Raw genomic sequence first — 14,649 nt, 5'->3', positions numbered from 1 at the left:
GGGTCTTTAGTTGTTTTTTAGATCTTTTTTCATATAAAATGTTTCGCATAATCTTTTGTAAACATGTATAAACGCTACATACCTACCAATAAATTGTCGATTGGAAGTCAGCACTCGCCCTATCCTGTTTTTTGTGCCCATGTTGCCTCTCGTGCTGTATGGGCTCATTATGAATTATGAACTAGCCTAGTCGACCACCTTGCTAAGTTATATAACAGCTCTGCGAACAATGCGGGCATCTGGTGGTAAGCGGTGAAGTTTGCATGCAGGCAGAGATCTCTTAACTGATTTCACACAACACAGTCTAAAACTGACAGCACTGTGCAGTCAGGGTTGCATGAGTGATGGCTCCACTGCATGGTGACATACCCTGGGGTGTGAAACTGGTGAATGAAAGATGCTCTCACATTTTTGAGCATCACAGTGTGTTCATTCTTTCAGTGAAGCAGAATGCAGTGAAAAAATGAAGGGCAACATAACTAGACTATTAAGATTCGTTTACTTAATCTGCCCAAATTTTTTTCTAACATTTTCATCCCCCCCAGTCTGCTAAACATCAGTTGGCAACTATTCTCATTAATTTCACTGCCTCAGCCTATCCTAAGGCAAAACCGAATGGGCAATTGATGCTCATGTAATATATTAAAAAACGAAAATGAAAAGCCACCACTACCCAGCTTTACATCACTCTAAACTTACTTGGAAGTGTACCATGACTGTTGTATTCAGGAGAAAATACTTCAGGAACAAATACTCCATTTCTTGAATTTGGTGGACAAGGCAGCGCAGCTTGCCTTGAGGCAGACCCAATAAGGATGCTATCCTTGACTGTGGTGCCATTGAGACAAACTTCTGAATTCAGGCTGGATACACCAGAATCGATCGATGAAAGCGGGCTCTGCAGGTCTTCTAACTTCTGGTGAAGCCTCTCCTCGAAATAGCAGATGCCATAAGGGGGCTCCATGAGAAACCCTGCATAACAGGAAGTGGCAATGTAGGTTCAACTCTTGCATCATCACTCAGTCTAACTAAGCAGTACTGTCCCAGAGTGGGGATCGCAACCAAATCCTTCAAGCATGCTCCCGCTGCTCAGTCCCGACGGGTTGGGCGGATGCTCATCAACCCCCCATCTGGTCCTCATCTGGCAGACCATAAATGCTATCTTTCCTGTACGAGCAGCAGACCTGGAAGCCTACCGGATATGGATGATCTCTAATGCCAGCATTTGGAGCCTTCTAGACTTTGCACACGCTGCCAGCTTGCATTTCCTACTTTAAACCCCCTTCCTTTTCTCTAGGCGTACACGCCCTTGTTATGGGGAGTGTGAGCTCATGTCATCGAGGCTGCCATATTGTTGAACAGCCATCATCTACATATTAACTCGATTTCCTTATCTTCAGGACCACAGTGGAAGTTCCGAATATGACAACAAAATGGCATATGCGATGGCATATGAATATTCCCTATTAGAAATAAAGAACTACAACAAGCACAACCCTTCCGACTTCCAGGAATGAGCTGTAGCTGTCCTACCACTTTGTATTATTGCTGCTGAAGAAAGTCCTCCTAGTCAATAACACAGCCAGTCTTCTTTAAAGGGGCTCTGAACCACCCCTCGGGCTTGGTGAAATAACATAGTTTGTGGGTAGCATATGCTGATGTGAACATCTCAACCAAGTTTTGCTGTTGTATGTGGTGCGTGCTTGCAAGTGGAACACAAAGTCACCTTTCTCCCAAACACACTCTTTTCAACAGAAGCCTGCTCGTCATTCTCTTATGGATGCTTTATTTCATAACAAAGCAGATTCCCATATGTGGCTGCTACTGGCAGCTGCGATCGGCTATGTAGCGTAGATACTGCGGCCACCACAGCGTGCCGCCATGAGTCTACTGGCTAAGCACACCAAGGCTTGCTGAGGACAACCGTGTTTGGCTTAAGTTTAGTGCGCTGTAGGCACCAAAATCGGAAGTCATGGCTTCTACAGTAACATCCAGAATGAAATTTTAACTGCGCGTCATGGTGACATTTAGAAAGCAGAGTGTTGTGGGCACATCCCGCTCCGCCGTTGCCTTCGCGGTGCAAAGCATTGAAGGAGGAACAGGAGCATAGCAAAGGCCGTGTTTGACTGCCTATAATTCCGCTTATTTTGAATGCATTCAAGTACTTTTTGCGGCAATGTATTTCTGAAATAGCCTATTTTCACTTCAAATGCCTTTCTCCACTTCGATAAAAAGTTTATGTCGCTGAAAATTAACCTCGCTCAATATCTGATTTCGGCAAATGCAATTGTGTTGGGCACTCACACTTATTACATTGTGATTTGCATCTTATTTCATGATGATGCAATGACATAATATGGACTTTATATATGTTTTGAGCAACAACTTTCTTATGACCAAGTTTTCTTGTTTAATATCTTGTGTGAATACACTAAGAGAACTTTGCTCATTTTATTTTCATTACCCCTGCTAACTTAATATATTGTGACGTTACCAGCAGAGACTGCCTTGCAGACAGAAGCAATGTCTGTGCAAGCCACATGGTCTGAACAAACATTTTGGACACACTATCACCATGTTTGGGTAGCAACCTGATATGTTACCACTCCTAAAGCTGTCAAAGCCACAACAGGCCACTACCAACAAACTGTAGCCATGGTGGCCCTTTCTCTGTTCATGTAGACTATTCCCAAAGGTGCTTTGCTAGCAGTAATAAGTCAATGCCAGCAATAACAAGTACAGTTAGCCAACTGCAACACCCATTTCTTCTGGGCTTCTGAATGTTGGCTCAAGTGACAGTAACTGTAGGATAGCAATTCAGACTTGTTTGCATGCCATGTTGGAACAATATTGTAGCAAAAAACAAGATGAGGATGTGAGAAAAGTATGTGAACACACAGGCACGGCACTGCATCATTGTGCAGTGCTATGTCTGTATGCTCAAGTGCACCTTCAAGCCTGACAGTCATTCAGCTGCCCTTGCACCTTGAAATGTACATGATGCCAGATTATTGCTCTTTGTTCAGCTTTTCCTTTTGTAAGCGTGACTATTTGAAACCACAATACAAGTGGTATTATATGCTTATGTGATGTAGTTGTAGCTTGATTTTTCTCTTCATGTACCTCAGCAACAGTGGTGCTAACCTCTGCCTCCACTCCCCTCCCTTTCTATTTTGGCACGCCCTCTAGTCTGTGGTACCACTGCTATTGACAGTGCTCAGATGTACTGCCCTCTTTTTCCTCCTTGGCGTGCACACATTCTCCAATTGTCAGGAGTATTTTGTTAATGATGTCAGTGCTCAAGTCAACCAATCAGGCTGCTCCTATGATCTCACTGTGTTTCTACTGTCCCTCCTTTGTTCTCCTCTGGTGATGGCAGGTATAAGATGTCTGCCACCGACCATTGGCTCCAATGACTGTTTTATTTATGAAGCTCAACTCACAAAGCAACCGAACGGCTATGACAGACATCATAATGCAGTGCTTAGGACCACCTGAAGTTGTGTAATGTGCATCCAAAGCACATAGTAATTAATTTTCCATCATCACTCCTCATCCTTTACACCTGTGTGCAGTGGCGTAGCTAGGTCGTCTGGCACCCGGGGCCCATAGGTCTTCTGTCACCCCCCCGTTTGTAGTCGAGGAAGGCGAGGATATCGATAATTGCCGGGTGTCTTCAGACGTATATGACACCCCCCACTGGCCCCTTGCACCCGGGGCCCACAGCCCTCCGGCCCCCCCTGTCGCTACGCCACTGCCTGTGTGAAGGCCAAAGACATGCTCCTCTGGCCAACCTCTGCACTTTTCATTAAAACTTCTCTCTCTCAAGGCACACCACACAAGAGCATTTATGTTCCAGCCCATCAAAATACTACATGAAATTGAACCTATAGCCAAATGGTTGGTGGCAAAATATCATAGCCACTGAGTCACCATGGTGGGTCACTGGCTCCTATTTAATTTCAGTGAAACAGGGCTGGCACTGTGAAACAATGGATGGAAGGCTATGCTTGAAGCTATGTGTAGCAAGGTAAGAACAGCCTAATGGCCTGCAGCACTTCTCCCGCACCTTTAACTTGCTGTGAGATCTTATTGAGGACATCCAAGCGGCCTTGTTCTCTCAGGATGTCAACCAGGTGGCCGAGACTGCAGCATTTTGAGCAGGCCTTTAGAGCAGGGTATAAGTACTGCAATGCTACCTGCAGGGGCATCAGCTTGTACCATTCAGCCCGCTGCTCCACACCCTGGTAAACAGAGACAGATCATTAGTCAAAGCTACAGCTAAAGTACACTAAACAACTGTTTCTATAAAAATGCAATAGTGCACTTATCTCATTCACTTTTATTAGCCTTTATAAACTTGCTTGCTTCATTGACATTTGTTTTTTTGGCATCTGATTATTTTGTTTTAATTTGTCTTTGATAGTTTGTATAAAATTTAGGGCTACAATCATGACTACATGTCTAGCTATGCATGTTACCAGTGAGGAAAATAAGGAGTAATTAAATATGCCTACCTCACCAAGCAATGACTTGGGAGCTCAGAGACAGAAGGCATGCCACATACAGGTTAGAAAATGCAGAAATATGCTGAAATCATGAAATAATCATAGCACAGTGCTATATATTTATCAGTTAACCTACATTGTAATGTTGACCAGGAGTCCTAGGAGTGTAGAGATGACCACATTTATGGGGTATGTAATCCAATTAATTATGTTGGTCATGTAAGGTCTGCAAGAACACTGAAGCTCTAGTTAAGATATAAAAATAGAAAAGAATAATTAACCAGCCAATTAAATATCTACAGGAAACCAAAAAGGGGTTCTAATGAGAAAGAAGCTTTGCAGAGATAATGTTTTGTTAAATGTGGGCTGGAATTCAAGCTCTGCACTAGATTTTTTTTGGTCAATTTCTTTCTTAGCTAAGCAGGAGAGCAGAAGACGGTGAGGCAAAACCGAATTTATCAACATAAGTAGTGAAACACAGATCTGTCTTTGTGTTGTATTCAAGTGGATGTCAATAAGTGAACCTTCCTCTACTTTTCAGGCTTCTGCAGAACTTTAGTAAATAGGAGAACGTAAATGAGTTCACCAGTCTTAAGGCATGGGCAGACAGTCACTTCGATGGAGTTAATGATGCTCATCTACTAATACGAACCTTATCGTTTAATGAATGACTTGAACAGAAACTGGTACCAAATCATTTGCAAGATATTTTCCAAAGAAGCCAACTTGGGGCGGTCTCTCTGGGTTGTCGTCTGATCACCATTATGGCATGCAGCCAGTCAGACATCAAGAAAATTCGTAAGGAGGGCTATGAAAGTAATTGTTACAGGTCATGTCAACTGTCACAGGTTATGTACGCAGGTCAGAAAAAAATTATGAAGTTTTGAGCTCAAAGGACCAGAGTTCTACGCCACGCAAAAGCGTAAAGAATAACACACTCACCTCCAGTTCGGAGGCGGGAATACCCAAAGCACAAGCAAAATCTTTCCATGATGAGCCAGGAAAGCAGGATGCCACAACAGGGCTCAAAGACGCAGCCACTTTTCCATAATCAATTTCGTCAAGCCGATGTTTGTTGACTTTGTAGAAGTGCAGCAGCTGATCGTTTGCTAGCCGCCATTCACGAAATGCTTCAGCTTCCAGGTCATCACCTGCGTTAAAAGGTTAACCACAAACTGCGTTCGCATTTTATGTTCTTCAAGAATTCAAAAACGAAAAAGTACGGAGTCCTTGACTTGCACCGATCGCAGGCAAAATCGATACAAAAAGTTACGTTTACAGAACTTGTTCACATGCACAGAACACCTGTCACTACGGCACTATGTACAGAATTCTATCAGTTTTGAAACACAGCGGCCGGAAAACGCAGCTGCAAATGGCACGACCAGCAACTTTCAGGGCACAGCTGAGCGCAACATCGTTGACATCATTTGGCAAGCCTTCTCTAAAACTCACACCTGTTAACGGCTTGAACTAAAGTCACGTTCGCCGCAGCAAAGGCGGCGGCATCACATAATCAAGCCACGCAACAAATGTTCGCGCGGCGCCCAGAACCAGTAAACAAGTCTCCGCATCATCTCCGCTCAGATCACACCATAGCGAATATTTTCCCTTACTCACACAGCTTAGTTGTCTGTTGTCGTGGTGTTTTAACGTCCGTAATAGACTTTTTTGGCGCAGTTACCACCACGTCTGCCCGTAGCGTCGTCATGCCGAGACCTCGCACCAAAGTTGCAGGTTGCGCCACAGATGATCAAGATTGAGCCCGCGCCCAAAACACTGAAAATAGCAGTAGCACTGTGACTAGCAGTACTTAGTTTACAAGGGCTGATAGCACAGCCATTTAATAGTGAAGCGGTGAACTTTTACAGATTTCACAACAGAAACAGCTTGTTTTTTGAGTCCTGTTGACAGGAACAGGAACAGCCACCCTTGTCACGTGACAATCGACGTTTTTTGTGTACTGTGGTGCAGCCGTTCCGTAGGGGTAGACCATTCTTGCATGGATCTACCGGCGTGTCATCTAAACAACTCTTCCCCTAGAAGTGTTCTACTATCCTCGTTTGTTCATAATGCTTCTTGATTAACCCTTTTGAACTGCAGCTGTGTAGTTACACACCATAAATTTTATTTTCACCCCGTACGACGTAGGTAGCCAATAATTATGTGTGATGTGCTGATAAAAGCCGTTTCAGGTATTATTCATTAGAAAAATCGTTGCATTTTCGAGCTGCATTAAGTTTTTGTGTTAATGTAAAGCAGCCCACTTGTTTTGCTTCATTGGGCTAATCAACGCAATTACAACAGTGCAACTCTCGTTACGTATACGGACATGTAAATAACCTTATTTGATATTTTCACTGCATCACTGTTTTCCGAAAAACACAGGGTGGGCTTCCTAATTCCAATTACTGCGCCGGAAGTACGGAAGCCAGTGTTTATTTCTGGTCAGAAGTTAACGTCCGTGTTATAGAATGCACGCGGTAAAGAAGCGAAAGACAAAGACGAAAACCAGCCACAAAACTATATTTGCTATAATTGTTTTCTATTGTGCAGTTCAATACACGAATCACTTCTTTGCCAACATAGCTCGTTTTCCTTCGCCCTTCTTCGGTCTTCCTTTGCCTCGCAGCCTACGAAGACGTCTCATTTCTTCTTTGAAGTCCTGATGTTCGTCTCTGTACAAGCCATGCATTCGAAGACGAAACATGAGAGTGGTCAACTGGTGATGCGGTGGATACCAGTCCACGACCTCAGGGTTCAGGTCATGGGGGACGTCACTGAATAACTGGACAACCCGCATGGACTTCTTGTTCGTAGGACGAGAAACTTCTCCGAAGATGCGCGCCCCCAGCAGCGCCATCCTTTTGGCGTAGTTCGATATGGAAGACATGAAGGCAGTGGACCAGGCTGTGATCAATGAGTGAGCGTAGTTATGAAAGGAAAACAGTTCGGGCGCAAGGCTGGTCGGCAATGAACACGAGAGTCAACAGCACAGCTATAACGGTAGTAGAGATGCTGACGGCAGCACATCAACAACCACCTCCATGCGGAGCACTGGGCTTTTCTTGGCTTACACGCTGGCCATGCGCTGGTTTAAATTTTGGCTACCCATGGCTGAAAATATAAAGAATTAACAAATACATCTTGTATAGTCATAAATAAATATATTTATAAGAAATTGCACTTACTTTGATTACATGCATTTTATGTTATTTCTCATTTTTGAGAAATGCCACAATGTAGTTTTAGTTTCGGTTCCACGGCGAAGCACCGTAGTAGCCATCGTAGCCGTGGTATTGCGACGTTGTGCAGCTCTACACTACGGCTTACCGTGCTCATGGTAGAAAGTTAGTCTGGGGAACTCTTGTTAAACATTATGCAAAGTCATAAAGGTGACGTAGAACAAAGCAGCTTTGCTTGACCTCCGAGACCTTGGCCCAGCAATGAAGCCTGTGTGGCGTTAGCCAGTCTTGGAGGCCATAATTTTTAGGTGGTTCACTATTGCTCGTTTTCAGACATGCGAAATACGTTGTGCAAGATATGAAATGGATAGCACAACCGAAAGAAATTCTATGGTTCATGGTAAACAGCGAATTACAAAACATCCGTTTCGGGGTGGAGCACGAAAGCTTTAAAGCATGCATGTTTAACCTCGGTCGCCGTGACCGTCTGAAAATTTATTGATGACCAAAAAAATTTGAGGCTTAAAGGCTTAAGGAGACACTAAAGGCAAATACTAAATCGACGTGGACTGTTTTAATACCTTTAGAGAAACCTCGCAATGCTTATTTCGTGCCAATAAAAGACTTAGTTTACGAAAATATTGTATCTGAAGGGTCCCAATATTTCTTGCAGACTTTCTGGCAATTATTCTAGCTATGAGAAAATTGGCTCCACAAAGTTCTAAAGTAGTAGTTGTTACTGATGCGTTTTGGGTTCGTGCTCATTTAACTTCTAATAGTCGGTCACACCTTCTGAGTACATTCTCGACGCTTGCCCCGAACATTTTGTCTGAAGTCCGCTTTGTCTGGATCCCCGGTCATAGTGGAATCTTTTCAAATTAATCAGCTCACTCGCTCGCATCCTCATGACTAAATGGTCCAGGAGCCAGATAACAGGAACTAGATTTAAACGTTTTTTGTTATTTTCAAATTGTGGTGATTCATCCCTACTTTCCGCAGATGATTTCCGACACCTAAATTTGCGATGGAACACGTGCAAATGCCTTTCACAACAATGCGAGATGACCTTAACAAGCTTCTGCTGTACAATTCCCCGCCTAAATTTTTACCTCCATAGATGTGGTTTATCCATAGCCAACCTCTGCTCTTTTTGCAATGTACCAGAAACTATGGACCATTTGTTTATTTCTTGCCACCGCTTCTCCTCCCTCCGCAGAATGTTCCTCTTATTTCCAACTGGTAAGCTGGGGTTATAGCGCTTACTACACCTGGCATCTTGTCCTTTGGCGCTTTTCAATTAGGCACAAGCCAAGCGTCAATGATTACTGCTATGCATAAGTTCATTGAAGCTTCAGGAAGGTTTCGCTGCTAAGGTACCGACTGTGGGACGATTTACTTAATTTTCATTTTATCCTAAATTTATGTATAGGTCATCTATAAATTTCTATTAGCATTTAGTCGCCTAATGCTTCGTTTTGAATGCATGCCTTTACCCCCTTTTGATACTTTATTATATGCATTTTTCAATCAACCCAGTGGGGTCAATTCCCCCCGTGGGAGCGAGTCATGTTTTGGGGCAGCAGCAGCAGCAGCAGCAGCAGCAGCAGCAGCAGCAGCAGCAGCAGCAGCAGCAGCAGCAACAACAACAACAACAACAACAACAACAACAACAACAACGAGACAGATCTTCATATGCTTATATTAGAAAAAAAAAATACAGACCCACATGCGACAATCGAAACAGGTGTCGTCAGAGTGCATTCCCAGCCAGCCATCATACGTGCGTTACAGGAATAATCAAATTCGATGTAAAATCAGTTCGTTAGCCATTTATTCTGTTATGCTGTCTTGCTCATCTTTCTAAACCACCACTGGAAATATTTAATAAAGGGAATTTTCCAACTATACAGCTAAACTTTATGCGTCAACTCCTATGGGTAGAATTTTCTACATTTGCTGGAGGTATAATCGATGCTGACACGTGGTAAACCTCACCATTTGCAGGCAGGAAAAAATAAACGTGTCCGTCGTGTCTTGAAGTTTAATGTACTGGGGTATACGAAATGGGCCCGCGAAGCTTGTTGCCATTCGGTTAGCTTGCCGACGTTTAAAAAGAGCCTCGCTTGAGCGGTGTTAAAATTGCTGCGCAGTAATTTGTCGGATGACAAGAGTAAAATCGGTAGAGTATTTTGATCACTCAATAGCGTCACTCCTCTGTAAGTCGACGATTTCCTTCTCTCTTTATTTTTTTTGTGTGTGGCAGCTTTGTGTCGCCTGCGTGAAGCTTTAGCGCAGGCAAATTTACCCACGGGTAATACTTTCTTACATTGATAAGCGAAGTTAACAAAAGGAAGTAACTGATTCACCTTTAACTTTTTGTATCAATTGGTAACTTCGTGGTAGCGCAAGATACCCATAATAAATGTTGACGTTCACTTCTGAAAGCAACACCATTAAGGCGTCCGTGTATCGACGTTTCATGAACTTGTTGATACTGGGTCAACATCGCTTTACCGCTTTCCTGAACGCTTAATATACACAATACGCAAGTAAAAAATATATATAATATATAATATTATATATAATATATAATATTATATATAATATATAATATATATATATATATATATATATATATATATATATATATATATATATATATATATATATATATATATATATATATATATATATATCTCTTTTTTTACTTGCGTATTGCCTGAGCCTGAGCCTGAGCCTGAGCCTGGGCCTGAGCAGAGCTTCATAAAGCGGCCCGGGCCCGGGCCCGGGCCGGAAGATCGGGCCCCTGCAGTGCTCTAATACATTGTATACATAAATTCGCGGTCTGCACTCATGTTTCGCTGCGTAGCGAAGACGCTCCTGTTCCGCGCGACGTTTCCTTCGGGCCTCGGTGTCCTCGACGCTCAGTGCACGTTTTGTAGCCATTTTGCTGGCGCGTGCTTACGTGCTGCTCCTGCACACGTGACCAGTACCCTGTTGAGACGCCAGCAGATCCAAGCGCTTTCTTCAGGCTACGGACGATTGTAACGTTTACACTACTACAGCCCAGCACACGACCTCCACAGCCCAGCACCTGTATTTTTGTCGCATAGGAAAGCAAGCGCAGCACATGCCATACGCACAAACTACGCATCCCGGCCCGCGGCTGGGATGTGGTGGTGTTGAAAGAAACCCAGCGGCGCGCACGAGCAAGACCACAGTAGCAGCGCCCGGATAAGAGGCAGGGAAAGCTTCGCTCTGAAAGAACAACTTTAACGAATAGTTCTGGAATTACCACTAAATATACAAGCCTCCAGGAGTGACCAGCTTTAGTGTCGCAATCACTACGTGTTCCGTAATCAAAGTAATGATGGAGTACTTTAGGCTGCTTATTGCATCTCGAATCTACCAGCTTTGACGTCTCCAGCATACTAGGGCTTATTGGCCAGTTGGCTACTCCAAATTTAACATATCAAAAGAAAAACAAAATTAAATTATTGGGTTTTACGCGTCAAAACCCCTTTAGGATATATGATGCATGCCGTAGTGGGGGACTCCGGAAATTTCGATCACCCGGGGTTCTTTAACGCGCACCTAAATCTAAGCGCACGGGTGTTTTCGAATTTCGATTGGTGCGAAATGCGAAAACACCGATTTACTGATACAGTTACTAATACAGCTAAACTTAATTCCCTGTATAGCGTCGCTAGCACTCGTTCCCATGTTTGTACGAGTGCACTGCGGCCGTCACCGCTTTTCGTCAGAGAAGCGGTGCGCGCTGTGCGAGCTGAAATGCAGGGCAAAAGCCCAGTTCGTTCTGCTGGTTCTGCACTGCGCTAAGTTTATCACACCAAAGGGGTGGCTGGTCAAGAGCGAGTTACAACGCACCCGGCAATATCAGTTTACCGGGGATACAATATACGACTGCAGGTGCCAGAAGCTTTCCGAGAAGGAATCTCTGGTGTGGGGTGTGGCTCGGGACAAGACGTACTTCTGTCGGGCTGCAGGAAAGGTATAATATATATATATATATATATATATATATATATATATATATATATATATATATATATATTCGCTAGGTATACTTCACGGGTGCTCTTAAGAGGAAGCTTTAGCTCGGGCCCAACTCCGACGCGGCCTATTCAACTACATGTAAAACGCTAAAACATTTTTATGAGATAACCCCTGGCCAGTCTTAATGAAACTTATTGCAGTCGAGAGAGAAAGTTATATTATAGTTACTGTAGGTAGTAGAATTTCGATTTAAGTCCTGCATTTTGTTAAAAAGATATTCAACAACTCGGAGCTTGAAAAAAAATAGAAGCACGAAGTTTACAAATTCATAGCTCTGCATCAGGAACAGATATAGCGGTTCTATAAACGGCATCCATTAGGTCACTGCAATCGGACAAATTCAATATGTCATTTTATATAATACGTGAATTTGTTACGTTGTGTTCAAGGGCTCTGTATATTTCCATATAACTGAATTTTTTTTTACATTAATGTGTAACTTATCAATTTTGTCCGCTTTAGATGTACTATTAGATGCGATTCAGAGAATTGTATCATCATTTATTGTTGCTGAATTAGAGAGTTGTAAATATGATAGCTTTGTTTATGAAAATTTTCAATTTTTGCCAATCTTTAATAAAAATTTAACGATCTCAAGCGAAAATCGGAAACCAACAGTCACTCGATTTTAGGTTTTTCTTTTAAATGCAAGAAAGCTCGTCAAATTAGGTGCTGTGGTTGCCAAGAAAAACTAATTCTCCCTTTACATGTATTTACGTAGGAGCGGCCGAGCTAAATCTTCCTCTTAAGAGGAAACTTTAGCTTGGGCCCAACTCCGATGTGGCCTATTCAAATACATGTAAAAACGCAAAAACGTTTTTCTGGCATAACCCCTGGACCGATTTAATGAACTTTGTTGCATTTGAGAGAGCAAGTTAAATTCTAGTGACTGTTGGTCGCGGAATTTCCATTTAGGTCCTGAATGAGCCAGCAGGACCGCCGCAGCACGACGTGATAACGAAACAACTGAAACTCCAAAGCGCGCGTGGCGCAGAGTCGAGCGCGCAGAGTCGAGCGAAAACGAAACATCTCGACCCCCCCTAGTATACTGAAGGGTAACGTCAAAATGTTATTTTTTCTTAGAATCGAACAGAAGTAGACAAGTAGCATTTTCTTTTCTTCCGTCTTATAATCTAATGAAATTATATTTTTAATACGAGTAGGTAAGTACTAGTGACATAAATTATGATGAGGAGTGCCTTCGTCATCGGGCTATAGTACCGGAATGTCGCTGGGGGGTCTCAAATCGTGTCATGCATTTACCTCAATTTCTCGGTTACTAAAGCTCTGTTCGCGATTATATTGACGCCTTAGACGTTCTACAGCATTGCTTTATCACTTTAACTTGACTTCATGGTAACATTTAGTGGTCCCTTTAAGTGAAATATTGAAAGCACCGTCTCGACAACCAAATTACTCGGGAAGAAGCCTTCTTTAGCCCCGCGCTTTAATGGCGCTCCGCTTAATGCCACTTTATTGGGCCTACTAGGCAAGACCGATAGAACATCGGTTAGAATGGCGCAACGCCTACAACTGGCGCTTGAAAAAACCCGTGTACGCGCGCGCGCGCGCACCGGCAACATTTCTAGCGTCTGCGTCTTGTGACACTTAAAACTAAGCAGTGTGGATGACATCGCTTTGAGTCCTGCCGCTGTGTTCTCATACCAGCCAGCGTCGGGGTTTCCCCAGCGACGCAAATGCACAGTACCGCGCCAAAGGCGCGTGCCCGGCGGCTCAGCCCTTTCTAATCGCGCGAAGCGACGACGTGAGCAAGAGTAGCGTATGCACGCCAAGTTCACTGGAAAACGTCATCTCCGATAAGCTGGCGAGATCGCATCGAGTTGATGGTGCCAGGGGCTGTGTCGCGCTGGTGGAAAGAGCCTAGCGGACGGAACTTGCGCTTCCTGTAACTTGGTGCGCATGCGCTATACTCTTGGTGATCTCGTTGCTTCGCGCTTTGAAATCGCTGACCCGCCGGGTAGTCGACGCTCGCGCGATACTGTTAAAGAATCGGTCGAACTGTGCCTGCATTAGTTAACGCTAACTTACACTAGGCCAAACCGACACCGATTTCGGTCTGTCGGCGACAACGTTTTTTACCTTCGTGTCGGCGCTTCACCGACGTGCATGAAGCTCTCTGCCGACCGTCGGCAGATTGTCGGTGTTGGTACAGTGTGACAGAGGCGCTGACACGAAGGAAAAAATGCTGTCGCCGACAGTCGGCAGACCGATACCTATGTCGGGTCGGCCTATTGTGAGTGAGCATTTAGTATGCTTTTGCCGCGCAGCAAAACATTCCAGCTCAACCTGGTTGAACAGAGCGTCGCAAAATGCCGCGACTAGCGCTGCTGTAAGTTAGGGGATCGTTCTGCTGTTAGGAGATCGTGAAGTCGTAACTAAAGAAAATTGCGAATTTTAATAACTTACAACACAGTTAAACAAAAATAAGAAGCTGAGCATGGTGGCAACTGCCATCACCCCGTTTCAAGGGAGACGCTCCTACCTTCCAACCATCCATCCATCCATCCGTTCTCGGTGCTCCGGTAAAGCGTCGATCCGCCGAATCTCCTGTGCTTGCTTCTTCATCTTCCCTGTTTGATTCGCGCGCTACTTCATGTATTACTTCAATGATATTGTTCCCACTCTTCCCACTCCACGCCGATGATGCCACGTGTACGATGACACGGCGCAGGTTCTCGAGCAGAAGGCAATAAGAGCAGGCCGTGCGCTGCAGGTCCCCTATCGCAATCCGCCGGAGCTTGCGCCTGCTGGGAAGCTACGTCTTGGCAGTGGTCCTGGTGCTGTTCACGCCGTTCTACCGCTATTATCGGTGCGCCCAGCATCTGTTGCTCGGCTATGCACTGGGCCTCGTGTGCGGG

The 14,649-nt window shown here is 44.1% G+C and overlaps 1 protein-coding gene across 1 annotated transcript in view; it reads right to left on the bottom strand.

The window, feature by feature from the left end:
• LOC142579172 (uncharacterized) overlaps positions 1-6,445 on the bottom strand; it is a 29,557-nt gene extending 23,112 nt beyond the window's left edge. Inside the window, exons 1-4 of the mRNA XM_075689126.1 lie at positions 6,129-6,445; positions 5,451-5,659; positions 4,070-4,244; positions 700-972 (exon numbers count right to left, since the gene is read on the bottom strand). Coding sequence (XP_075545241.1) covers positions 700-972; positions 4,070-4,244; positions 5,451-5,659; positions 6,129-6,219 — 748 coding nt within the window. The 5' untranslated portion in view covers positions 6,220-6,445. The remainder of the gene's footprint in view (positions 1-699; positions 973-4,069; positions 4,245-5,450; positions 5,660-6,128) is intronic.
• Between the last annotated feature and the right edge of the window lie 8,204 nt (positions 6,446-14,649).

The sequence above is a fragment of the Dermacentor variabilis genome, chromosome 4 (assembly GCF_050947875.1).
Source record: "Dermacentor variabilis isolate Ectoservices chromosome 4, ASM5094787v1, whole genome shotgun sequence".
Classification (NCBI taxonomy): domain Eukaryota; kingdom Metazoa; phylum Arthropoda; class Arachnida; order Ixodida; family Ixodidae; genus Dermacentor; species Dermacentor variabilis.
This window is presented reverse-complemented; position numbering and strand designations above follow the sequence as displayed.